At 43.1% G+C, this 26,184-nt stretch overlaps 5 protein-coding genes across 8 annotated transcripts; 2 read left to right on the forward strand and 3 right to left on the reverse strand.

Moving 5' to 3' along the window:
* Nucleotides 1–127: 127 nt before the first annotated feature.
* pi4k2a (phosphatidylinositol 4-kinase type 2 alpha) lies at nucleotides 128–6,520 on the reverse strand. The gene is made up of 9 exons (XM_030352064.1): nucleotides 6,027–6,520; nucleotides 4,908–5,108; nucleotides 4,673–4,804; nucleotides 4,338–4,491; nucleotides 4,060–4,121; nucleotides 3,844–3,943; nucleotides 3,461–3,594; nucleotides 2,397–2,456; nucleotides 128–2,137 (listed from the first exon to the last, which is right to left on the reverse strand). The coding sequence occupies exons 1-9, from the start codon at nucleotides 6,363–6,365 to the stop codon at nucleotides 1,976–1,978; spliced, it is 1,344 nt and encodes a 447-aa protein (XP_030207924.1). The 5' UTR covers nucleotides 6,366–6,520; the 3' UTR covers nucleotides 128–1,975.
* A 695-nt stretch (nucleotides 6,521–7,215) lies between these two features.
* Nucleotides 7,216–10,542, forward strand: pgam1b (phosphoglycerate mutase 1b). The gene is made up of 4 exons (XM_030352066.1): nucleotides 7,216–7,581; nucleotides 8,703–8,977; nucleotides 9,350–9,530; nucleotides 9,683–10,542. Exons 1-4 carry the CDS (start codon nucleotides 7,443–7,445, stop codon nucleotides 9,850–9,852), a joined length of 765 nt encoding a protein of 254 aa, XP_030207926.1. The 5' UTR covers nucleotides 7,216–7,442; the 3' UTR covers nucleotides 9,853–10,542.
* A 358-nt stretch (nucleotides 10,543–10,900) lies between these two features.
* exosc1 (exosome component 1) lies at nucleotides 10,901–14,803 on the forward strand. Its single transcript, XM_030352071.1, has 8 exons — nucleotides 10,901–10,988; nucleotides 11,734–11,849; nucleotides 12,426–12,500; nucleotides 12,723–12,811; nucleotides 12,904–12,937; nucleotides 13,045–13,095; nucleotides 13,824–13,908; nucleotides 14,038–14,803. The coding sequence occupies exons 1-8, from the start codon at nucleotides 10,961–10,963 to the stop codon at nucleotides 14,142–14,144; spliced, it is 585 nt and encodes a 194-aa protein (XP_030207931.1). The 5' UTR covers nucleotides 10,901–10,960; the 3' UTR covers nucleotides 14,145–14,803.
* A 101-nt stretch (nucleotides 14,804–14,904) lies between these two features.
* Nucleotides 14,905–19,126, reverse strand: knop1 (lysine-rich nucleolar protein 1). Of its 4 annotated transcripts, none has more exons than XM_030352070.1 (8): nucleotides 19,022–19,125; nucleotides 18,508–18,582; nucleotides 18,132–18,200; nucleotides 17,837–18,007; nucleotides 16,877–17,731; nucleotides 16,715–16,786; nucleotides 15,939–16,001; nucleotides 14,905–15,671 (listed from the first exon to the last, which is right to left on the reverse strand). In XM_030352070.1, exons 4-8 carry the CDS (start codon nucleotides 17,993–17,995, stop codon nucleotides 15,354–15,356), a joined length of 1,467 nt encoding a protein of 488 aa, XP_030207930.1. In that variant the 5' UTR covers nucleotides 17,996–18,007; nucleotides 18,132–18,200; nucleotides 18,508–18,582; nucleotides 19,022–19,125; the 3' UTR covers nucleotides 14,905–15,353. The 4 variants fall into 4 exon arrangements, with proteins under 4 accessions (XP_030207930.1, XP_030207929.1, XP_030207927.1 ...); XM_030352069.1 differs by having other exon boundaries at nucleotides 16,877–17,725; nucleotides 17,831–18,007; XM_030352067.1 differs by having other exon boundaries at nucleotides 16,877–18,007; nucleotides 19,022–19,126.
* Nucleotides 19,127–19,470: 344 nt separating this feature from the next.
* On the reverse strand, nucleotides 19,471–22,936 carry gprc5bb (G protein-coupled receptor, class C, group 5, member Bb). Its single transcript, XM_030352920.1, has 4 exons — nucleotides 22,483–22,936; nucleotides 20,771–21,903; nucleotides 20,500–20,609; nucleotides 19,471–20,303 (listed from the first exon to the last, which is right to left on the reverse strand). Exons 2-4 carry the CDS (start codon nucleotides 21,900–21,902, stop codon nucleotides 20,259–20,261), a joined length of 1,287 nt encoding a protein of 428 aa, XP_030208780.1. The 5' UTR covers nucleotide 21,903; nucleotides 22,483–22,936; the 3' UTR covers nucleotides 19,471–20,258.
* Nucleotides 22,937–26,184: the final 3,248 nt, after the last annotated feature.

Here is a 26,184-nt window from a genome sequence, read left to right on the forward strand (position 1 = left end):
AGAGTTTCTGTACATCCCAGACTCTCCTCTCGGATTCAGGATGCACAGATGTCCAAGAGCTAAGAGATCTTTCATGAAACCAGCCTCAGTTGATGATCACGGGCCAGAAAATAACTTGCACATTAAGTTATTAGATAATTCATTGTTTTACTGAATTGCATATTTGAGTTGCGCAAGAGATTAAGACAAAATGTAGTGGTACAACACTAGATAGTTAAGCAATGTCAGGGTGTATTTAAACATTTTTGTAAGACACAATATTCAATGCTTTTAATTGAATAACCTTTTGTTGTTACTTCTCATTAAATAAAACACTATACATATATAGTTCTTGATAAAACTACATTTCATGTCACATATGGGTGAAAATGACTGTATAGGCTTTATAGAGCCTGAAATCAGTTAGACCAATCCTGAAATGAAGAGTAGAAGCTTTGTGGTTGAGAGCGCACAACTCTGTTCTTGCAGATACATCAGAAATTATTGCAGATTTCTTTCTGTCCGTATGTTTTCCTCATAACAGTGTGAAAAACATGATATCGGACATGATTTAGAATAACTATATCTCATGCACTCATATTTTTTTGGATAAGTAATACAGATTGCAACATCAGCTGGAGCTAGCTTAAATTTCAAACAGACAAAAGCACTTTACCTTCCCACCAACACAGTACTGCCAATCTGCCATTCCGCTCCAGTCATAAGCACTGCTTAAGCATGATTTCATTGTCAACACTTTGTTCAACACCTTGTTTTTGTTGCGTTCTAAAGTTTCGGTTATAGGGTTACAAAGGTGACGAGAGACTCTACTTCACATTTGTAGTGTGAATAATGGTGAAGGTCGGGTTCAGGATCTCGGAGGGAAAGCAGTGTCAGCTGTACTATAACAGTCTGCTCTTGGTGCTGCAGACCAGGCGGTGTGTGTTTGGCAGAACGGTCTCAGAACTGTAACATACAGCAGTTCTCTGGGAAATCAAAATACTGCCTCACTGCATGTGGTTAAAAACGTTTCAACTTTAAGCAGTATCACTTCTGTTTGGGCTCTTCCACCGATCTTAAAGGGTGCTCCGAGCAGTATTTATTTGTTAAAATAACTGATAAATAGCTCTATATTTTGACAGCTATCACTGATCAAGAGTGTTTGGTCAGCATAATGGGTCACAAGTCCATTCACGATGCAGTAAACAGAAGAAAATAAAAAGTGGTATCCTGTTCCCATTTCATCCAATCAAGAGAGCGAAAAGGAGGCCACCCCCTCTGCAAGCAGAGGGTCCACGCGCACGTCGCGCAGGCGGCAGGACTTCAGTGTTGACCGACAAGGGCAGAAGAGGAGAAGTTACCAATTCCAGGAACAGCTTACACATACGAAACACGCCACACGGGAAAATAAAACGGCAGATGAAAAGCTGCCAGGAAAGAAAGACAGGAGGCATGCAAGGCACGCTTTCTTGGTGACGGGGGGAAAGGGAGGGGATTGCTAGTTGCAAATGGAGAGGAAGTGAGCCTAAACAACGACATTGCTTAAAGCGCCTGTAACACTGACGATTTTGCATATGAAGGCCAGGTTCAAAAGTGTGAAGCGCTTTTGATTATGGTCTAATGAAATTCTAGGTAAAAGTATGTGATTTCATTAAGGGGATTCCAGAGTGTCTCATAGGTACATAGCTTTATCTATTAAAAGTTAGTTAGTAGTCATTAACGTCTACTCAAGGCACTGAGGCAAACGTAGAGAAATATCCTTCGGGGGAAAATCTTCTCCTTTTGGCCTCAATCCCACACCATCATCAACATCTATCTCTGGCATCCGAAATGTCCATTTGAACGAGTAGCGGTGAAGGGTAGGAATTATTTCCATTTGGTCACCTTTCCTGAAACCTGCACACTGAAGACACTGGATTCCTTTCTTCAATCCACACAACCTTGACACCTTCTTCTGGCTGTGGTCCCGCTTTGTGCCGCCTCTACTTTCACTCCTTCACCACCAGGTGAAGAAGGGCCTCCTGCTCTGGAAGCTCTGTGTGTATGACTCGCTGTTGGCTCTCTGAGGCGCCCGTGCCGTCTCCACCATCACCGGGGGCATCTGGACCAGCTGGAGGGGGCTTTTGCCGTCCTTCAGCGCCTGACACAGGTTGAGGATCTTGCAGGGAGAAAACGCTGGGGTGAGGTTTAGTGGGGAGACTAGTACTGTTACAGCAAACTATTGGTATCACTAAGCACACTCTAATCGGTCGAGAAAATAAAAGGATTGGTTTTGCAGTTCTACAAACATGCTTGATGTAGAAACTGCTCATCGATTAAGATGTGTTAGTGCATAGTGTTTGGATGTGGGTAGCTTTATTCAAGGTATTGAAACTTAATGTTTGAGTTTTTATTTGTACAGTTTTAGCCAATCTTACCTGGCCCCTCATTACGGCGACTTGCTTGTGGAACTGTCCTCTGTCAAAACCTGGATCTTTCTGTAAAATGTAAATGATGTCAATTATTGGCAAGAAATACTGGCTAGAAAACATTGAGTACAATGATCAAAGGGCTCCTCTTTTCCCTCATTCAAGGATGGAATGATTTCCATGTTCTTCTTCCTCATTCGCCCAGCACTAACCAACCCACCTTCACCATGGCTGATTGTTTCCTGATCAGTGTTGGGGGCTACAATGTAACGCGTTGGGAGTACTCAGATCCCCTTTCTGCTGTAACGAGTAGCGCTCTAGTTTTGCCATTCAAGTTACACTTTTTTTTTAGTTTAGAAATAAATCAGTCACAGTTTCTAATCCTGATGCATTTACTTCTGCATTGATTCTGTTTATTTCCAACTTCTTGGCAGGAAGCAGCGTACTGAGCATGGGTAGCTCTCTGGGTAGGCCTGACATTGCTCTATTAACAGGGTGCACTTAGACTCCATCTGAACGTAGCACTCTTCCTCCTGCCTATTTATTCCCCTTTCAATGAATATCGAGTGGAAGATATCTCAAAAAACTTTCACCACTCAACGATATCATTTCGTACGTTGCTGGCTATAATCCAAAAGTAGTCCGGGTGGGTAAACAAATATTTGCAAGTCCTCCAAATATTGTTCTTAAAAGGTGACATATAATACCACCAGGTGTGAGTGTTATTAGCTGTTACTATCCAGCACACATCTAGGTGGACACGGCACACTTTCAAAACGGCCTTTAAAGGCTAATCACACTCACACCTGGTGGTATAATGTGTCACCTTTAAAAATGCGTTTGACTGCAAAACACCAGATATTTTCAATGTCTGCTTTGCAGAATGTGCGCATGCGTCGGAGTATAAACTGTTCTTCGTGCTCGGGGAATGTCGATACAAGCTCAAAAAGACGAAGAAAACTGAAGCTACTTTAAGAAAGGCAGTAATCTTGTCATGTAACAGGTTACTTTTAAAAGTTACATTACCCAAAACTGCTTCTTACTACTTCTGAGACATACTTAAGCTGACATACCTTGAACAACTCGTAAAGATCCTCCTCCAGGTCTTTGATGAAGTTGGGGTCAGAAAGCTTTGGCAGAACCAGCTCTCTGATCTCCTGTGAGAAGGGAACCTTGGCCTGGGAAAGCCATGCCCAGTAGAAGGGGTCTATGGATTCAGAAAAGACTATGTACAGCAGATGTATCCAAGAACCGTGATGTATGTATACAAAATAACAAGACATAAAAATTGAAGTGCAAATAAAAACAACTAAAAGGTATATTTTCAGAATGTGGGCAGGAGTAGCCAGAGAAGGCAAGATTCCATAGTTGTGTGAAAGCTAATCATGGCTTGAGTCACCACTCAGTGCTAAAACCAGCAGCACAGTAGTGCAAGGATCTCGTAGAATGGGCTTACAGGCTCTCCAGGAGTCGGGGTGTTTTAAGGGGAAGGCGAGGCCGTTGTCTATGGCGGCCAGCATGATGATGGCGTCCTTGACCACCACCCAATCTGTGTCCTGCAGACATGGATGTAGGCACAAGGACACAACGATTGTTTGAGTGAATGTTCCAGAGGAATGTCGACAAACATTCGGAATTTGTTCGCTGAATCTGAATGCATCTTTGTGCTTACCCTATTACCGACAGAGTCCATTGGGCAGTCATACTTCAGCAGCCAGTTGTCGTTTCCCCTATCTGCAGGTAGAAAGAAATGACATTGCTGTAAGCCCAATTTGTTTCTTCTTTATAACAAAATATTTAATGTTCAACCCTCAACTTCTATCATCTCTTGAAAATAACAGTTTGAACGATTTGTCATCGCTTTGTTTCCCCATTTAGAGTTCTATTGTGCAACATGATGACTAGGGGATGTAGCGGGGGACGTCCTGAGCTTATGGAAACTCAACTTGCCTGTGTTTCGGATGATGTAGTCAAGGACGACCAGCCGCTCAAACTGCAGCTGCAGCAGACGGTTAGTGTTCTCAGGCAGGGGATCGGCTTCAAACCTCCGCAGCCAGAAGTCTGCGTCCTTGTAGCTGTCCACGAAAACCTGGAAAGAGCCGACCTGTAGCAATAGAAATACACACGTGTTGTTGAATCTTGAATCATAGGGGTTTCAATTAGTAAGCAAACAACCTTCTTAGCTTATTTTAAATGGTTTATGCTCTACCAGCAGATGTTTCCCTTCATGTGCTGATTTCTTTTTTTAATTGTTATAATTATTATGTCATTACTCTGAGATTTACCTTGGGTGGCAGTCCAATCCTGTGGAAGCGCTGTCCAACTTTAGGCACCTTCTCTAGGGCCAATTTCTTTCCCCGGGATTTGACTCTGTCTATGGCACTGTAGTTAAACGTTTCACTGGCCAAGTAGACCACCTAGAGCAACGGCGACGGATATAGGTCATTAGCCATTCCTGAGTTGTAGTCATCATTGTTCAAGTTGATTCGAACCAACGATGAATGTGTTTCTTCTCTTTACCTTGGTCCTAGGAACAATGTTGAGCTCTAGTTTCTGGTCAACCAGGCTGGCCCCTGCTTCAGAGAGGTAGCCCTGGTTGAGGACCAAACAGTCCCGGCCAAAACAGCAGGGGCAGCAAAGTTTCTGCAGCCATTTGGTCCATTTGGGGTTCAGCTGTCCATAGGGCTCCTCGTTCTTAGGTTTGAACACACCAATGATCTTCTACGGATGGTTTCGGAAGAGGGAAAGGGATTCGAAAATGGGATGTGAAAGAACTTTGTTAAAAAATGATATCAAAGCCATGTTTAAAATCTTTATGAAATCACATCAGAAGCTCCTAGGGATAAACACAAAAATCATACATCCTTAGCAAACCCTTAGCACATGACCACTAAAGCTCAAGGGTGACTCTATTGAAAGAATGTGGTGGGAAGGGTGGGAAGCACAGCTCAATGGCATACGTTCCTTTCACAGATTAGTAAAGTTCTGAAAAAGCAGGCTTACATTTCAGATGGTACATACAAATCCACTGAAACCAGCCATATAATTTAATTCACAAATAAACGTCTTCCATTTGAAAACCAGTGAAATATAAGCTAATTGACAAGAGGGGAGGAACAGTAGGCATAACGGATTTTTTCAACGACGAATAAGGTATATTACCAGTTAAGGTCAAATCACTCAAAAAACATAGCTGGATCAAGGGAATGGCTGCTCACCAGTTGAACAACTAACTGTGTTTTGGGGGGTATGCGTGCTTGAATTACATGTCACAAGTCTCCTCTATGAGCGAGGTGGCCTGCACTAACAAGGTTTCCCAAGAAAATGTTGTGTATGTTATCAACATATAGTTAAAATGTATCGAAGGAGTGCAGGGTTTAGAACAGTTGTAGCAACCGGATAACAAAGCAAATGGTAATCACAAAGGGAAAACCCCGAACAGCCTCTCAGCCTACTTGCCAAGTCATGACATGGTTGTACCAGCACTGCAGGCCTTCTCCGTTTAACTGTTGAATACGAAAGTGAGTGGCAGCCTTTACGGAAAAGGTTCAGGCAGATAAATTCCTTAATTATCAATCGCTATTAATCATACGAGTTAGTCAACCTCAATAATGGCGTGTCTTCAACAACGCAACTTACCCCTTGGGTATCTTTAACGAAATAACTCCCACTTGAGCCCTGATATATTCGTTCTGGATATATCCCCTCGTCAATTGCACGTTCAGTATTTCGTATTATTTCTCTGAATTCAGGGTCCTCTGGAAAATCGTTTTTGTGTGGTTCACGAGGGGAACCACCGCGGTCTCGGTCAAGTAGCGGCTGTCTCTCTCGGCTGCGCCCGGGACTTCCAGGCGGAATGCGCACAACAGATCCCGGCGTACTTCCTAAGGAACCCCGAGGACTGGTGGGCTCTGTTGGACAGTAGTTGAATTCATTTGAGTCACGAAGAGGAGAGACGAGTGGACTTGTCTCGTCCATTTAAGGTACTATGAGGTTCAATATGACGAGAAACGGAGAAGTAAATGTTAACGAGGTAATCTGGAAGGGTATTTTGTTGGCTAGTAAGTGGCTAACGAGGAAGCCTTCCAAAACAAAAAATCTGATGACTGTCAGCATCCGGTAAGGGGCGGAACTTAGTATGACGGCGAAGGTCTTCAGCCAATGAACCGGTATCAACAACGTAATTCAGTGCTCGGATTGGAAACAGGGGGTCCACCTCATGTACGAACGCTCTTCCATCCCTTTGAGACCATGCATCTAATGATCTAGTTAATTAAATGGACCACAGCGAAATCGGATTGTCCGGAAAAAAAGTATTAAATGTTTTATTCTAGTTCCAAAAAGTACGACTTTTGGAGCTAGAACCCGTTGTGTTTTATAATTAGCTTATAGGTCCCTTTAAAAAAGAAACATGATTATACAAAGTAGATCTGATCTGCCATAAGAACACTCATTTTGTAATTGTCATTTGTTTATTTTCTTTATTATTTGATGTTGGTTATATATGCCTTTAAACAGCAGTTATGTTAGCTTAAGGGCAATTGCTTGCCGTGATCTTATTGTTCGACAGAAATGCTCTAATAAAGGTACAAATGATCCTCCAAATCTGCAATAGGTTAAATTATTTTTAAAGGAAAAGGGAATAGCTGACATTGGAGTACTGAACCATGCCATCTATTATCTATACATGCCATATACCTTCCAAATCATGGATGCATATGCCCTGCTGAAATGCCCCGTGTCCCTGATGTCGACGTGCGGCTCAGTGCGTCCTCCTCCTTGCCTCCTCCTCCTCCAGCTCACCAAGTCGATTCTGATTGGTGGGAGGAGCAGGAAGTGTCCTTGTGTCATATAACTGTCAAGTTCAGACCGACCAGCGAACTCTATAAACCCGGTGCCATAAGGTCCATTACCCCAAACACAAAAAAAGCAATACTGCGCCTATTCATTTGTAGCCGTTTGTCCGGCTATCTGCGCACATCCCTGCTCCACTGTAGAGCAAGTCATCTACCCTTGATTTACCGGAAATACTGCGCAGAGGACACTGGTGTCAGGATGGCCGCATACAAGCTGGTTCTGATCCGCCATGGAGAGAGCGTCTGGAATCAGGAGAACCGCTTTTGCGGATGGTTCGACGCAGACCTCAGTGAAACCGGGGTACATGAAGCCAAGCGAGGAGGAGAGGCTTTGAAAGGTGATGTATACATCATACAGTTCGACATTATTGAAATCATAAAGTTACAGTTCTTATAACAAAACAGGCATGTACTCGGTCGTTGAATTAGGACGCTTTCCGTAGATATCATCCAACAAGCAAACCGTGATTATACCAGACCCGGGCCGGCTTTGGTACCAGTTGGGCCACTGCAAATAAACTGCGACAACGCAATCAATATTTGAGTGCTTGTATTGTTGATTGTTAATGTTCACAGACGCACATCGTTCTTCAGTTTACAATGTTACTGAAGATAAATCTAAAAGATTCGAGTGATGTAACGTTACCGACGATTTCAGGGCACACCCCTTAGTTTGGCCTCGCTATCGGTGGCATAATTCCAGTGATGGCTGGATACCATCTATATCTCATAGTGATGCCACTGCAAGATCCTGTCCAAACTCGTCTGACTGCAGCAATTTTGAGAATAGGCCACAGCAATGCACAGTTTTGTCTTGCATAAATAAATACGTTTGAAAGGTTTTTTCAAACGATTGAAATGTATGTATAGGCGATGCGTGAGTATATAAACGTATTATCGTTACCCCGATTTATAACTTTTAGCATTGTTGAATTATAGGCCAATGGTCTGGTCTGCTAACCAGAAATGGCAAGGTCTCTAAAATCGAGTACAAAATGTATCAAGCATGTCAAAACAGCATAGTAAGGCAGATCTTCTTATCAATCTAGAGTTCTTTGTTTTGTTGGCATTGTTCAATTGTGCTACTGAGACGTGTCGATTCTATGGGGGAACGAAAGAGGACAGGAAATGACCCAAGCAGTTAACTCATTGTCATTTTCTTATAAAACACTATTGTTGACTTTGCGTGTCCTGGACAAAACTCCCTGGCGATGTCAACTATGCACCAGGCATATCTTTGATTTGATAAATAAAACGACTCACAATGAGGACAATCCTTCAAACCCCCCCTCCCCCCAACATACAGTTTGGAAATGATATGCCATCACATGACCATGAATGGTGAACATCAGAGTAGTAGGCCTCAGATGAGAAGGAGCAGTCCAGTAAAGTAGCCTTGTACTGCACCTACTCTAACCTTGGTTTGGTTTGACCTTTCTCTTCCATCTTCACTCTACAGATGCTGGCTATGAGTTTGACGTGTGCTACACCTCTGTGCTGAAGCGGGCCATCCGGACGCTGTGGCATGTCCTGGACGGCATCGACCAGATGTGGCTGCCAGTCCACCGGACCTGGCGCCTCAATGAGCGCCACTACGGCGGTCTTACCGGGCTCAACAAGGCCGAGACGGCGGCCAAGCACGGAGAGGCCCAGGTCAAGATCTGGAGGCGCTCTTTTGACACCCCGCCCCCACCCATGGACGAGGGCCACGACTTCTATAGCAAAATCAGCCAGGTGAATGACCGCCGATGGAAAACCCAGCCTTCATCTTTCACCCGCCGTCGTCCTCCCTTACGTCTCCTATGCACAGAGACATCTCATTACACTCTGGAGTCGTGTGTGTGTGTGTGTGTGTGTGTGTGTGTGTGTGTGTGTGTGTGTGTGTGTGTGTGTGTGTGTGTGTGTGTGTGTGTGTGTGTGTGTGTGTGTGTGTGTGTGTGTGTGTGTGTGTTTCATTTCATAAGATGTCGTTTATGAATCCAAATCACCGCAGAAATACAGGATGGTACACATTGTAGTACACACATCTACAAACAATAAAATATGGAGAAATGTAGATGCAAGGAAATGTCCACATAACGCCAACGTACACTGACTGCACTGTAGGATCGTCGCTACGGTGATCTGACGGAGGACCAGCTCCCCACCTGTGAGAGCCTCAAGGACACCATCGCTCGCGCTCTGCCCTTCTGGAACGAAGAGATCGTCCCCCAGATCAAGGAGGGCAAGAGGGTTCTGATCGCCGCCCATGGCAACAGTCTCCGAGGGATCGTCAAGCATCTTGAGGGTAGGTTATGAGGCCGGACATAGGTAGGCCATGTGCAAAAACTTGTGTGAAGAAAGAAGATGCATTTCTGTTTTAATTCAATCATAATGAACAGGGTCTTGCTTACATCCCGGATAGAAATACACAGAAACTGATGATTGTTTTCGTTCCAGGTATGTCAGAGGAAGCCATAATGGAGCTCAACCTGCCCACCGGCATCCCCATCCTGTATGAGCTGGACAAAAACCTGAAGCCTGTGGGGCCCATGCAGTTCCTGGGAGACGACGAGACCGTCAGGAAGGCCATGGAGGCGGTCGCCGCTCAGGGCAAAGCCAAGAAGTAGAGCCAGTACCTCCTATTGGGCTGCTGGAAGGATCTGTACCACGCAACAGATCCGTCATTTGCTTAGAGCTATCCAACGACACCAAGGTTATTTATGTAACGTCGTATAAAAATACAATATATTCAACCCACACCACGCCGGAACCTCAATGAGAATTTCCGTCTCCCTTTTTATCTCTCTCTGTCTTTCTCCTGCTCACTCTTTTCTCTTTCTTAGTAGGAATTACATACAGTATATCTGTTGTTCTCCTCGGCTCATGCATTCTAACTTGTGGAGTATTGAAACACCGTGTGTATAAGACGATGAGTATTGCTAACACATTGAACACCGACCAAAAGAACAAGGGACCAATCAACGTGAGCAAACATAACGACATGTCCTTGCTGTTGTGAAAAGTAATTCGTAAATAATGAAATTAGTAGTCTAACACTGAAGGAATAGTACATGCTTTGTCCTTTAAGAAAGGTAAATCATCATCCTTTGGATCGTACTTTGCGGTCTCTGTAGTAAAAAGCCCTGTTTTAATTGAACGACTAATATTGTGAGGGCACCCTTATTGCACTAAGTTTAATGGGAACATGAATGCAATTGTATCCATTGTTGAAAATATGTTGCTCTGCACTACACACAAACTGCTGATTTTTGTTTTCTGCTGTGTGTGATATGGAATAAACGTCATGTGATACATTATATGATGACTGAATGTTGTATCAGTATATTTGTATCGTACAATACATCTATACAACTGGTGTAGATGTATTTGAACAACTGCTGTTCAAATAGACCAAGCATAACCGTCAAAGCTAAAAAAAAATAGCAAAAACAAATAACTAAAAAACATCAATGGAAACAATATGTTTGAATGCATGAAACGATTACACATATTTAAATATAACAAGTCTATGTTAACAGAAATATAATGCATTAATTTACAATTGGTTATATTATTTTCTATTCTATAACAGACCTCTAGGCTGTTTGCCGTAGTCTGCCTCAATAAACATGGCGCATCCTTGCGACCATTATCTGCACAATTTGAATAACCAATCAGGCACTACTTGTACTACGCGTCACAGCCAATGCGCTTGCAATCTCTCTTCTTGAAAACATGTCGCCCATGAAGCTGTGTGTTCCAGGTGAGTTTATAGTTGTTGTGAAATGGCGTTAAAGTCTGGATCAAGATTAATAAGTTATTTAATTTTGTGTTGGAATATAATATTATGAAATACCATGATACATATATAGGACTAAATGCCATTTTGTCCTCAAGATGCTAGTCACGTTTTCGGCTCATGTTAGCTTCCATGCTTGCGAGGGATTTTTACACCCATCACTATTTCCCTGTAGAAAATGCTGTATTATCTTTTAATGTTCTTAATATTAGCCTCGTTAGGAACATGCATATAAATTATACACTCGCCTTTATGTCATTTATGTCTTGTATCGCTGAGATACAGGTCAGAACTTCAGTATCTGCTGCTAGTTGTTGACTTTTACTTGTTAAGGCAGGGCTGATTTACCAGCAGCTTCTTGACGTGCCCTGCCCATTGCCTGAAGCCAAATTCAGAAATGTCTCACTCAATGCTATGAGTGAGACGAAACAAATGCTATGAAAATCACGGGTCGATTATAAGATTAGGTTTTTATGTTTTATCTTGTTCATCTTGTATTTGCATGTTTACGAGAAGTACTAAACCAACTGAAATGTATTAAAAATCTGATCTAAGTGTTAATATAACTTTAATAGTTTGCTCTGAAAGGTCAGCTCTTTGATATTGGCAATTCATTCAGTGTTTTCTGTCTGTCTGTCTGTCTGTCTGTCTGTCTGTCTGTCTGTCTGTCTGTCTGTCTGTCTGTCTGTCTGTCTGTCTGTCGATATAGGTGACAAGCTTTGCAGCACAGATGACTGCATACCCGGTACAGGCGTGTACATGCGTCACGGTTACATATTTTCTTCACTAGCTGGCTATGTGCTGAAAAAAAACGAAGGCGAAGAGGTAAGAATGTGTTAAGGAGGAGAAAAAAGCCATAGTGGAATAACTCAGGATTGTTGGAATTCCAAAACAAAATGTATTTTGCAACTTTAGGATGATGAGAATATTGGAAAATGCTTGCTTACTGACGACAGAGAATTGCATTATCTAAGAAATAAACAATGATTGGATGTCCTATTATTGAAAATAATTAATGGATTGGGGACCACTTGCCACCATCAAATTAAGTATTATAGGTAGGTACATAAAGGTACTAAAGACTGTTAATAATATTAACAGTTATTAGAACACTTGTAAAGCGGAGTGATACATGTATAGTTAAAAGTCCCAGTGCTGTTATACTCTATATCAGCACTCATGGAATGCCTCTTGTCCTATCAAATGACTTGGTCTGAACTAACTGTTATATTACATAATGCAAACCCGTGGAATGTTTCCAAGAGATTGAGTATTTAACAGCACTGAGGTCTGATGTGACGGCTCTTTCCTTCACAATGGTTTTCAACATGAATGTATTCAATAATGTGATAATTGATTTTGTACGTGGCTGGTATTTTGGTGTCTCCCGTCTCTTGACAGTTACCTGTGATCTCAGTGGTGAGGGAAACAGAAACGCAGCTACTGCCAGACGTAGGAGCCATAGTCACCTGTAAGGTATGTCTCCGCATGACCCTTGGTGTCACTTCATCTACCTGTTTCCATGTAAGCACTCCCATCACCGTTTTTTTATATCACTGGACACAGGTGTTCAAATTGTTTGCCGATTTGCTCGGTTGGGTTTGTATTCATTGTCCCTGTGCTTTAGAAAACCGAACAAAGAAAATAAGATGATTATGAAAGCGACATCAATTACTTCCTTGTTCTCTGTTTTCTCAGGTAACCAGCATCAATCCCCGGTTCGCAAAGGTTCATATACTCTACGTGGGCTCCACACCACTGAAAGACCGCTTCAGAGGCACAATCAGGTAAGGGTTCCAGCGCCCTGTCTGTGAAGATGGTGTTAAATGTAGCTTAAGCCTTTCTTCCTAATTTAATGAACGCCACTCTTATGCCGCAGAAAAGAAGATGTGCGCGCAACAGAAAAAGATAAGGTACGTTTGTCAGTTGTACTTTCTGGCTTGTTTTTATAGTGGTACAGGAGGTGTACATCTGGTATGCTTTGGTGTTTAATGGACTCATCTGTTCTTAAACTGTTTAGGTGGAGACTTACAAAAGCTTCAGACCTGGAGACATTGTGCTGGCCAAAGTGGTATCCTTTCATCTGCTCATGGATCAATGAATGATATTCACAACATTTTCATTCAAGAATACGGTTTAATTGTAAGAGCCAGTAAACCCACTGATTCAGATGGAATTCAAACACTATGCAAGTTTAAAAAAAAAAGTGTTTTGGGTTGAGTACCGTTGTTGATTACTACCGTTGTTACCGCCACACACCGTAGCGTTACACTCTGTGTCCGGGAAGCCTAACCCTTGCTGTGATGCAGACATTAAATCCACTGCTGCCCAGACAGAGCTCCACATATTCACACAAACCACGCCGCCTGGCCCTCTGGCCATGACGTCAGAGTACTTCAGACGCCACCTGCGTTCAAAGGCTTTTGGGGAGAATGGCACAGAAAAAAAAAATGTATCCCTTTTTTTTTATATGGGAATTATTTCAGTAAGGGTATTCAAATGACGTAGATTAGTGTTGACAAATGAAAAAGTTGTTTAGGGTTCACTGGCTCTCAGGTCGCGTGTGTACCTGGGTTGTGAATGCAAAGGCAATTTCCAGTGGAATATTTGTTATGCTTTTATTACACCTTTAAAGTTCTCCCAATATTTAAACATTTCAGCACAGACTGCTGAAATGAAAAATGTATCAAATCGCTAAACTGTCTAAATTTAAGTTTATTGTAATTTTGATTTGGACTGTCAATTGCCTGATTCCCTTCGCTGCTATAAAGGTGGTTGACCCTTGACCTGCCATCTCAGATCTCACTGGGGGATGTTCAGTCCAACTATCTGTTGACGACAGCAGAGAATGAACTGGGCGTGGTTGTGGCACACAGTGAAGCAGGTAAACAGTGCTTGGACTGTTTGAACAGAACGGCTTTCATTTGATATAATTTTCCCCCAAAAGTGTTCTGACCAATTTGTTGAACCACTAAATGTACACCCTCCCTTAATTTCTCCATCTCAATTCCAGGTGCCCAGATGGTACCCATCAACTGGTGTGAGATGCAGTGTCCACGCACGCACACTAAAGAGTTCAGAAAAGTAGCGCGGGTGCAGCCAGAGTATCTGCACGCATGAGGGGAGGGCCGCAGCCCTGACGCATCCCTCTCTTCCACACGGAACACACAGCTTCATCACCGGCATTGTCCTGCTATCCTGATCCCCCCCCCCCACACACGTCTTTATCTGAACTAACGGACCATCTTCCTGTAGTTGGCCTGCTGGTCTTTAACAACCTGCGGACGCAGAGCACGCGCTATAATATCTAGACAAGCTTGAAACAGTCAAAAGTTCCCATGATGCACAGGCATTTGGTCTGGTGTATTTAAACAGTTCAGAGTCATGTAGGGGACGGTATTATTTCAAATAATATTTAAGTAAGACTTGTGTGAGAATACATGGATGTCTTTCTGTACACATTTTGGTGAGCAGCACCACTGAAACAATGCTGCATGCTGGGCACTTCGTGTGTGGAGCATTTACGCTATGAAAGTTGCTGATATACGTTAAGTTGAATAAACATGGTTCAAATAGGGTGTTTTTTTACAGAGTAAGGGAGTCAAGGCCTACACCCAAGGTTTTTTCAGTCAAATCTGAATTAAATCATATTTTTGAAGTACTGACAAATGCATTCTTGTGGCATATTCTCAAAAGTCATGTTTTTTTAATTTGCATTGTCTTATAAATCCCCATACACGTCAAAAGCAGAACGTAAATAAAGTTAACATAAGTTCCTATGATAAGTGTTTGATTTGTTTAGCCTCCGGACCTAGTTGAAGGGCAACTCTTCCGTACATATAAATCAGAAAATTCATGAGCTTAAGGAGAGATTTGCATGTTAACGTTTTTGCAAAGTTTATTGCGTCAACAATTTCCAAAAAAATACAATGTGATATTCAAGTCAGGGTAATGAAATGATCAATGTTTAACTTTTAATCACATGCCTAATGGATACAAGGTATGTACATCACAGGCATTTCTTGCACTAAATTTGAGTGGACGGCCAAATAGACATTATTTATCCTAAAAACAGACAATTTAAAACCACTAGACCCTAAAAAGACAACTTGTTTGTCCAGGCTATATTTCTTATTTAAGGATCTGGGATTTTACAGCAGACCTGTAGAGTTCTCCTTGCATAATATGTCAATCATATAATTCCTCCTGCATTATCTCAATAACATCCTATGGAGCTCCAAGTATAAATATGTTGACCAAAACAAAAAGATAAAAAAACAACATGCACCTGATGTCCCTGGAACCACAACTACAGTCGATTTTATTGCGTCAATCGTCGAAGCGGACCGATCGACTTGCATTGGCGTCTATGGAAAACTTCTTGCTGGGTGGCGCGGAAGAAAAACCGAGTCCTGCACCTCTGCCGCTAAAATCCACTCGTCTCGACTGCGCACGCTCAAACTCCCCCAGAAGGGCCTGCTGCAAATCCTGCTGCTTCTCCCCAGCCAGGGCCATGTTGGACCGCGCACTGCAGGGCCCGCTGGGACTAGCATTGTTGCCCTCCTTCTTGAAACCGCCCATCAACCGCAGAAACTTCTGCTGTTTGTCAGTGCTCTCGAACTGAGCCGTTCCCCACTGGCCAAAGCCCTGAACAGCACATAAGTAGATAAAGACAAATATTAGAATACAATGTTTGCCATCTTCAAATCGCTTTATAATTAGTTACCTGCGACAAAGCTATAGTAAAAGGACCCCGTCACCTGTATTACCAGGTATATCGGCCTACCCAATGGACTGTACCAACTGGGATGCTGATCGGTCCAACATACATCTGTTAGGACACTGATGTAGGTTATGTAATGATTCATCACCTATACCTAAAGAATAAGGGCCCTTTAATATGCTGACACTTACCAAAGGTTTCGTTGGGGGATGGGATTCTTTGTCGATGTCCATCTGTAGAGCCAGTCTTCTTTCCTGGAACAGACAGTTTTTCCAGGTTACTGTAAAGTACTCTGGCCTACCCTCTTAAGTATTGAGAGCAAACTAATGGTGGGTGCCATGACATAATGAGTCATAGGGCATTCAATTATGGAATTAAATGACCTATAAGATCGGATAAATCCCCAAAAAGAAAAGGCTAGGGTCTGCATGTTAAGCATCTTTTGCAATTAGTTGAAATTCTCTTTACATCCCAAACGCAATCAATAACCTAAATGCTCAGACAAAAGATAGATACAATTCTGGTATCTGCTGGTTTTTGCAGTCTTGCCATAAACCAGTCGAATTATCATTCGGCCCAGATTAATCGATTCGATGGCTGACTTGCACACACTGCCCGCGATCTTGTTGCACATGAGAGGAGTCTTCCCCAAGAATAAGCAAGCCTATTGCTAAAGCTAGCAAGCTGGTCAAGGGTTTTGGGGGAGTGGCTTTTGCAGGAGGCCAGGTGAGAAGGATGGGATTATTTCCAGTTGGATCCTTTTAATAAATATCTAACTGTGTAGTTTCTCCACAATCCCTACACTACCTTAAAAGAATACTGAAAACGAAACTCGAAATCATGGATACCACATCAAACGCAGAACATGGAATACATTTAATCGGAAAGTAAAAGGAGTTAGTTTCCATGCCATATATAAAAAAAAAAGGTGCATTTGCTGGGACACATTCTTCATCAAAAAGTCTACCTGATTAATGGTCACCTCGTCCCTGTTTCCAGATTTTTCCGACAAGAACACCACATCCTTGTGGGGGGTCGCCTGCAACCCGGCAGAAAACGATTTAGAACATGTTCAAACAAGGAAAACATGAGTTGAGGATGCATTTATCTGTGACACCAAAGCACTCACCTCTGGGGGTGGCTGAGGGGCCTCCTCCTCCAATTTGATCTTCTTTCTCCTCTTCTTCTTCTTCTTCTCCTCCTTGTCCACACTGACTTCTACCTCCTCCTTCTTTGCCTTCGTTTTGATTTCTTCTGGAGCTCCCTTTATACCCCCTTTTACTTTGCCCTTCGAGTCAGAGGCCACAAAGACAAACGTCTCCGTATTCTGTGCCATATCCTTGACGGCTGTCTGTTTGTCTTCCTTAGCATTTTTCTTTTTTTTACTCTTCTGCTGCTTATCGTCGACGATGCTCACCTCCTGGGCTACCTCGACCTTCAGGGAAACCTCTCTTTTCCCCCTGTTTATTTCCTTTTTCTTCTTTGGCTTTGGACCATCTTCCTCCACGACCACAACACTACTGGACCCTTTCTTCCCTTTGATAGGCTTGGTTTCCTCCTGCTTTCCTTTCTTCTTCTGGACAGTTTCGAGCGTGTCCTTGCCCATTTCTAAATGCGCTCTACTCTTCTTGGCCTTCTGATCGACCCCCTGGGATTCTTCCTCACTGGCTATCGTCTTGGTCACAGATGTTTTAGATCCCGTCGTCTTCTTCTTTGTCGTCTTCTTCATCACAACGACCTCCTCCTCACTTTCGTCTATATTTATCACCTCACTTGGATTCTGGGCCTTGACCTTTTTAGACTTGATCTTTTTCGTAGCCAACACTTCTTCTTCCTCTGCTTTGGACTGAACCGATTTGTGGTTGGTTTTCTTGAGCTTCTTCTGTTTCTTTCCAGAAGGTTCTTCCTGGTCTTCAAGCTCCCTTTTCTTCTTCATCGTCTTCTTCTTCTCTGTGTTTAGAGAACCTTCCTTGGTTACCTCATCCTTCTTTTTCTTTCCAGAAGGTTCTTCCTGGTCTTCAAGCTCCCTTTTCTTCTTCATCGTCTTCTTCTTCTCTGTGTTTAGAGAACCTTCCTTGGTTACCTCATCCTTCTTTTTCTTAGCCGTCTTGAAGCTCTTATCGTCCTCACAGCCGGCTGCATCTTTGTTTTTCCGACCTTTCTGTTTCTTCTCCTTCGCCAGCGTCTCTTTTTCACGTCGTTCATCCGCTTCTGCCATGTCGCCTTTCACCATGTCTAGGGTTACCATCCCCTGTGCTAACTTTTCAAAACATTAACATAAAAATATGAATAGGGATAAACAAACCAAACCAAGTATTGCATAATGTCATCAGGCCTAGCATTACGTTGTGGCGGGTCAAAGCGGCAGTAGACTAGACACTAACCAAAAGTCTTTTCGGTTCTCTGGGCTGTGATTCCTGGTCAATGTCTCTCTGGAGGGCCAGTCGATTATCCTGTAAAAAGAATGAAAAGCACCGGTTTGGAGCGCATTGCTGACAGGGTCATACTGATTCCGATCTTTAAGGTTAAGCTTAAAATACTTCTTTGAGTTAGATCTTTAATTTTGTGTTTGTTTTGTGAGGGTGTTCTGCTTAACCTTAAATGTTTACAAACTAAGCGGATAGCGCTTAAAAACACGTTTGTTATACAGTACAGTAGATGACAATATCTTTACACTTGTGCTTTGCCGTTCACATTTCTCAATATCTAAGCATTTAATCAAGACTAATTTTCTCGACCTTGCATGTTATGTAGGCCTACCTTGTTGATGATAATCTCATTGGCCCTACGTGCAGGTTTTTCTAAAACGAAGATCACTTCCTCGGCCGAATCCGTCTGATATTAAATAAACGTAATCCAGACACAATGTATACATTCACAACAAAATGTAAGGCCAAATTATGTTTTCAATAACAAATGGTGCACGCATTAGTGGTGTTGTTATTGTCATAGACATCAACAATAAGACCAGTGACGCCCAGGGAGAAAGTCTGGTAGCCTAAATACATTTCTCATCCAAGTCTTATCACGTATGCCTATTAGTAAGAACAATACGAGACTAACATGAAGCCTAATATTTCAAATGATATCCCTTGTGTCCCGACCGGCATGTTGGCTATAGCTAACGCATGCTAAATTTTATTGCAAGAGGCCAACGTTAAATCTTCTTTAACACATCAATAAGAAAGGTAGTACTGTGCGAGTTATCTTCCTTACTATTTATGCAAACTTTTCCATTATTAGAATGGAACTATATGAAGAGTGATTTACTTACTTTGGCGATTCACGTGGAGTCGCGCTTTACTTTCCTTGACTCGGAAGTGTAATATACCTTTTCCTGCTACCAACTCACCAAGCGTCCCTAGCAACCAGGAACTGATCACCTACCTTGGACCTCCAACGCCTTCTTTATTTTGGTTGTTTATCGGCTTATTCTTCATTGCCCACGTAATATCGCCCTTCCGCATTCATTATTCGTTAGAAAGCTCGGGACATCAGAAGCTGGAAGTGGCATGCTATATATATTATGTATAGATTGCTATTTGTTTTCCGGGATGCAGGAACAACCCTATCAAAGGAAGATTTGCAGACCATTCATTAGTCGTCATCATCAGCACAATACCATTTTTCTTTTGGAAATGACAAAAATAATTGATGCCATTTGATTGGACTCAAAAGCGTTGGGCTATGTCTACAAATATCGCAATGATAATGATAAAAACATTTATGTTTCCATTTTTTTATTATTGAAAAAACACAACAGAAAGTAATTAATGCACAAATCTACATTTTCGTATTATAGACCAATCACACACTTTATAATAGTACATTTTTCAATAAACAATAAAATACTCTGCTTAGCTGCTTATCTCAAACTGGCACAGTGCACAAATACATTGAGTGTAAACAAAGTGCAAAATGTTCTCTCCCAGATAGCATTATTTATTCACTAAATAGCTATTCATAATAAAGACATTTTAAATATTGAATATTTGGACACACGATCTATTGACAGAATTCTCATTTAATATATATCACACTCGTATTTACATTCCATGTAAGGCAGTGCTAAAGGAAAAGACTGCAAAGTGAACAAACAAACTGTGATGGGGGCATCAATGCTGTGCTCTAGGTGAGCTGCATTAGCATAGCATTGCATTGGGTAAGGGGTGTTCGGTGAGAAGCATGCAGCGGCTTTTGCTTTGTGTATGTAGTATGAGTCAGCAGTTCATGCGTATGGTATATGAGCCTTGATGAATGTCCCTCGCTGCCTTCGGTCCAATCAGTTGAATACTGAGAAGGAGAATCCCCCCCCCAAATAATGTTTGTTCCATTGCACTAATGTAAACTAACAATATGTTGTCTTCAAAATATGCTAAACATTTGAGGCAATCGAGCAAAAAAACACATTTTACAACGTATTTAAATAAATAAGCAGTCTGTGGCCGATGAGATCCTCGTGTGCAACAAGCTTCTTCTGCTGTTATGTTTGGAAACTGCGACCAGGGTTTTCACCACAGCTGTCTGCCAGTGTAGTTGATTGGGGCTGTAGGCATCTGCAGAAAATAATCAATAATCAATTATTAGTTACATGACATTACATAACAGACACATATAGACAGACAGACTGACACACACACACACACACACACACACACACACACACACACACACACACACACACACACACACACACACACACACACACACACACACACACACACACACACACACACACACACACACACGTACCGCTCCACCGTTCATGACGAGAGCCATCTCAGTAGGTTGGTACACGTGACCCCTGAAGGGGATCCCAGGACGAAGACTCCCTTGGTTGCTGCGGTAGGTTCCTCTCAGAGCTGGAACACAACACAGAACCACTGTGTATTATGCTTTACTCTCGCAGGCAACGCTTTTTGTGGCTCACGCGGTATACAAGGGAATGCTTTGAAACCGTGCCGCATTGAAACCACGTTTCTATTTGTATCCATGCACACAGCATTGCATCCACGTGACATACTTGCACTTTGTTCTTCCATGGCGAAGGCCTGGTTGTCTGCGAAAGGCCGATGTGGACGGCCAGGCCGCTCCTCCCCGAAGTTGGGCGGCGGGCGAGGCACGGTGCTTTCGAAGAAGTCCGGGGGGGCCACCGACAGCGGCTTCCGCAAACACAAGTGGGCTTCTGGGATGGCGTGGAGCACCAACAGGATCCAGCCCTGTGCCACCAGAGCCACCGCCAGCGCCGGCTCGTCCCACACCTTGGAGCCCCCCTTCCGTCCCCCGGACCCGGACCGCTCCGCTCTCCCCTTGGCCCTCAGCGCCGGGTTGCCGTAGAGATAGAATCCCAGCCAGGCGACCCAAAGCAACGCCGACGCCAGGCAGGAGAGGAAAAGCCAAACGCCGTTGCACCTCCATCTCTTTTTTTCGTCCTCGGCGATTCTGTCCGCTTCCTCCCGCCCACTGGGCTCCATCTCCCCTCCGCACAGCACCACCCCCAGGGACAGCCCCATGGCCACCAGCAGCAGGCCCAGGGTGTACACGCACGTCAGAGCAAAGTCCACCGGGGGATAGTCACAGGCCGGGTGGCCCTCCCTGACCACGGTGAGCAGCACCCACTCCCCAGAGATGATCCCCTGAACCAGGGCGATCGCCGCCCCCAGCCCGGCCAGGGATCTGCCCGCCGGGCTGGCCTTGCCGGCCACCAGCTTCCTGAGCCTCAGACCTTGGACCAGCAGGCAGGAGAAGCAGAGTGCAAAGAGAGGCCCCCACAGCGCCCTGCGCACCACACAGAGGGCCTGGTTCTTCCCCACCAGGTAGGCCAGCGAGAGGGAGAACAGGCCGGTGAGGGTGATCAGGAGCAGCAGTAGCGGGCCCATGCCCGAGCGCCTGTCCGTGTCACAGATCCAGCGCAGCTTCACCATGAGCACAACGGAGAGGACCAGGGAGGTCAGCACCCCGCCGCAGGCCACCGCCTCCAGGACCACCCCCCACACAGAGTCCAGGTCACAGAGCACTCTGTAGGGAGGGTCCACGTCCACGCCACAGCCCCTCGGAGGAGGTGGGGCGTGGGAGGAGGAGGACGACGACGACGACGACGATGAGCCACAGCTGATCAGGCAGACGAGGCAGAAGACGGCAGCATGGACGGCCATCCTGGACGAAGAGGAGGGAGAGGGACGCGTTAAAGGCCGGATAGATGATACATTTCAGTACGAGGAAAAAAAGACACTACATGGAGCATAACTCGCTTGTCAAGAAAGAGTATTATTGCTAATAATGTATTAGTATCCAAATTATTTTGAGATCAGATCAGATCTAAATGACCTCGAAAGCACACACACACACACACACACACACACACACACACACACACACACACACACACACACACACACACACACACACACACACACACACACACACACACATACACGTACTGTAGAGAAGTGATAATAGCAGTCGCCAATGGTTTCCATGGGAACAAGACACAGCGTGGGCTGAGATTGCACACAAGCTTTTATAAGTAGGGTCCCAGTATCCAAAAAGAAAAGCACGACCACAAACACACATACAAACACACACACACACACACACACACACACACACACACACACACACACACACACACACACACACACACACACACACACACACACACACACATCCATATAAATATATATATATAGATAGATTTAAAACGTACAAGAAGAACTTGATTGTTGACGAACTCACCTTGTTGGTTGCACTACAAACTTTGACAACGTCGCATTCTTTTCTTATTATTCACATTAGAGCAGGGCTGGATGACCAATGGTGGCTTTTGATGAAAAATGAGCTGGAGACGCTTCGGCGTCGCATCTCGTCAGAGTCCTCTCTGCCTGTTGGCCAGTGAAGCTGTCAACAGAGTCCCTGGAAGCAAACTCTTGTGTAAGTCCTGGCGTCTGAGTGACGTGTGACAATGTACATTCCCCACACCGATGTACACTAGCATACGTTCCTCCTTTTTTCTTTCTCTGAACCTTTGGTACACCAACTCTTCCCCACTCTCCCTGCGCGTCTTTGTGTATCTGTAGATCTGTCTCTGCCTCTCCTGCCTCACACTGAATTTTGCGGAGGTGTCAACAGAGACGGAATACAAGCCTTACCTCTACCCACCCACTCACAAGGCCCATGGACTACTGCTGTACCCCCCCCCCCCCCCCTTCGCTCTCTCGCTGAGCAGGAGGACAAATGTTAATAATAACAATTACATAACCAAAACGCCTACAATGCCAAGAAAAATGAGGCAAGATCTGTGGGACGCTTGTCATCGGGCAGGCAATGCCACCTGCTCTCAGAACACGAGAGCAAAAAGGAAGACTAGAGTAAAGGTGCCTTGGTGGCTAAATTCTTTTAAGCCGTAGTGCTTAGGGAAGGGAGGCAGGGACAAGGGGCCATGGGGGGAAGGGTTATGCCAGGCTTTACACAGGTAAGTCATTTGCCCACACGGTCCGTCTATTGTGGGATATTACATAAAACCCTAGAAGCCATGACTCAGCCAATGATCCCCTTAATCCCCCCCCCCCCTCCACTACCACACACACAGCCATCACCCACCTCTCTCCATAGCGTACCCTGTGACGCATACACTCATTTCTGTGTGTATCTGTATGCATAAACCCTGGTGTTCTAGCCATTCTATAAATTATGCTTATTTACGGTATACCTCAGATTCCTCAGTGAAATGCACACACGATAGGAAAAAAAATTGGGCTGATTTTGGGTTTATTAAAAATGCAAATTACGAAATATAGGGTTTTATTTACAATATATTACTTCAAAACACACATTTTCTAAATGTTCTCTTAAGAAATAAACGGCTTAATCCGAATTTGCTTTGGTCACAGAATCCATCCACCCTTGGTTAAGTATCTGACATTCCATAATCCTGCCTTTGTCTCATTTTACACATTTGCGACTACGTTGTTGCCTGTGGTGCCACCTAGTGGCTATCAGCGAACTGCAGGAAAAGGCTGAAAATGGGTCCGTAAATTTCTCGTATTCATGACATAAATGTTTAAACCGATGTATTAATTTAGGTCTTTCAATTTGATGTGACAATCCTCGCCCAAAACGATAAACAAATATTTAACAAATATAAACCCACAAAACGAAACGTCTGCATATGTGCATAAATAGCCTGCATTATTATATTCGTATTGTTTGATTTTTATATTACTTTTTTATTTCTGATGCATAGAACTATAATGATAATAATATTGATAATAATAATAATAATAATAATAATAATAATAATAATAATAATAATAATAATAATAATAATAATTATACAATTCATTTAGAGGTGCCTTTCAAGTCACCCAAGGTCACCTTACAAATATAAAATCGTAGAAAAAAATAAATATAAATTAATTAATAAATAAATAAATAAATAAAAACAAGACATTGTCATAAAAACAAGTGACGGGCATAGTGTCCAGTTAGAAGGTGTATGCCAGTTTGAATAGGTGAGTTTTGAGTTGTGACTTGAAATAAACTGTGCGTTTATGTACTTGGAAGATGTTTGTACACCAAAAAACACCAACACCAACTATGCGAAGGCTGGTTAATACGGATATGACACAACAAGAAATGTTATCCAAGAACAGCCAGCAACCACCAACAGTAGGGCCCAGTGGCCTCATGTCGTTTGCTGCAGTTTTCTGGTGAGTATTTTGTTAGCTGCTCATGTATTTCAAACAGGCCAGACTAGTTGAATGGCAAAATAAAGATTTATTGACAAATTTTGGCACCCATGTCCAGCGATAACCTAATTGAGAGGTAAAATTATGAAAGGGTGAAATAGATATCTCCCATGAACTTAGTGGTGATGGAAACTGGGACAGCTAGAAAACCTTCAGGAGTTGGATAAAGTGAAGCCTTAGATCAGGTGGAGGATGTAGGTTTGTTCGTGATCTCCACCTAAACACAACACACAGGAGAGAACAGCAGCAATAATTATCCAGGCGTGCTAACTTGTGTATGGTAGGGTGCGGGCGGTGCGTCATCCTTGAGTGGAGCATGGCAGATTAGAATCCCATAAATAAAAGCCTCCATCATTCAACCTTTGCTGTGCAGTTGGTTTTCACTCCTTTATTCGCCTTGACATTTTAACGTAATTTTCTATTTATTTTTCATTTATTTTGGTGACAATTCGGATTACTATTTCAATAACAATATATATATATCAAATCACAAAGTTTGAAATCGAATATGTGCCTGTTTGCTGCTGGTGGTTTCTTGACTGAAAGTTTCATGAACAGGGTTCATGGGTGTAATCTAATATGCTTTGGGTAACATGAAAATGTACGTTGCTCAAATGCCTGTGATGGCAGTATGTATTCATGGAATTGATGAAATGTGGATTTCACAAAACCAGTTCATCAGGCCCAGCGAGTGTAGTTGACGTAGTGAAAGGATCCTACCTGCATGTTCTTTACTGAAACATTGAGCTACAAAATTTACTGTCATAACCTGGGAGGCAGGTGCAAGGTTGGTTCAAACAACCCAAGCAGAGATGATAGTGGTTCAGTTACAGAAAATGTAACTTAAAATACTTCAATAAAACCAGAGACATAAAATGTGGCAGTGATAACAAGGATGTTGGAGGTCTCCATTCCCCCATTGTGAAATGCTTACATTGGGTAGGATGGATTTGGTGTGGTCGGTCTATTTTTTCAGACTCGGACCAGGTGAGGCTTCTTAGATCTTCCATCTCAAACACACACACTGCAAAGTAAAGGGTGCTGTGCTGAGCAGAATAGTGCTCCCTGTTGTCAAATGTTGGTATGCTGTATGACATCTGTATGTCATGCTATAAATCTTACAGCGGGGAGCTACAGAAAAGATTGAACCACCGGCCGCTGGATTCATCATGTTTGAGATATTCTCAAGTTAACTCACAAAATCGAGAAGGACACAAGTTCCCTGGAGAATGGAGAAAACCCATTTGAAATAAACAATAAAACATCGCAAATACAATAAAAAAAATGATGTCTGTATTGATTTATACATTTCTCTATAAGATCATAACGCCTGTTGAGAAAGTGGGCGGTCCACTGGAGTTGATTTGTTTGTTGTTGGCTAATTTAGCATATCGGAACAGTTCACATATTTTCAGGGAAAGCCAGAACCACAAAATGACGGCCTATGTAGGCTAATGAATTTAAAAAAAAATGTTACGACTTATTCTTAATCAAAAGATTAGGCCAGCTTTTCTCAACTTGAATCTCATTTGATCCCTTGCATTTTTTTAAATAGATTATGGAGTGACTCACCTCATATCTCTGTAAGGTGTAGGGCCAGGGGCGTAGGAACGTGTTTAACATTGGAGGGGACACATATCGGAAACCTGACAGATTCATTGATGGTTCGAAGAGAAATATGTCATAAATG

Source organism: Gadus morhua, chromosome 3 (genome assembly GCF_902167405.1).
Source record: "Gadus morhua chromosome 3, gadMor3.0, whole genome shotgun sequence".
Classification (NCBI taxonomy): Eukaryota; Metazoa; Chordata; class Actinopteri; order Gadiformes; family Gadidae; genus Gadus; species Gadus morhua.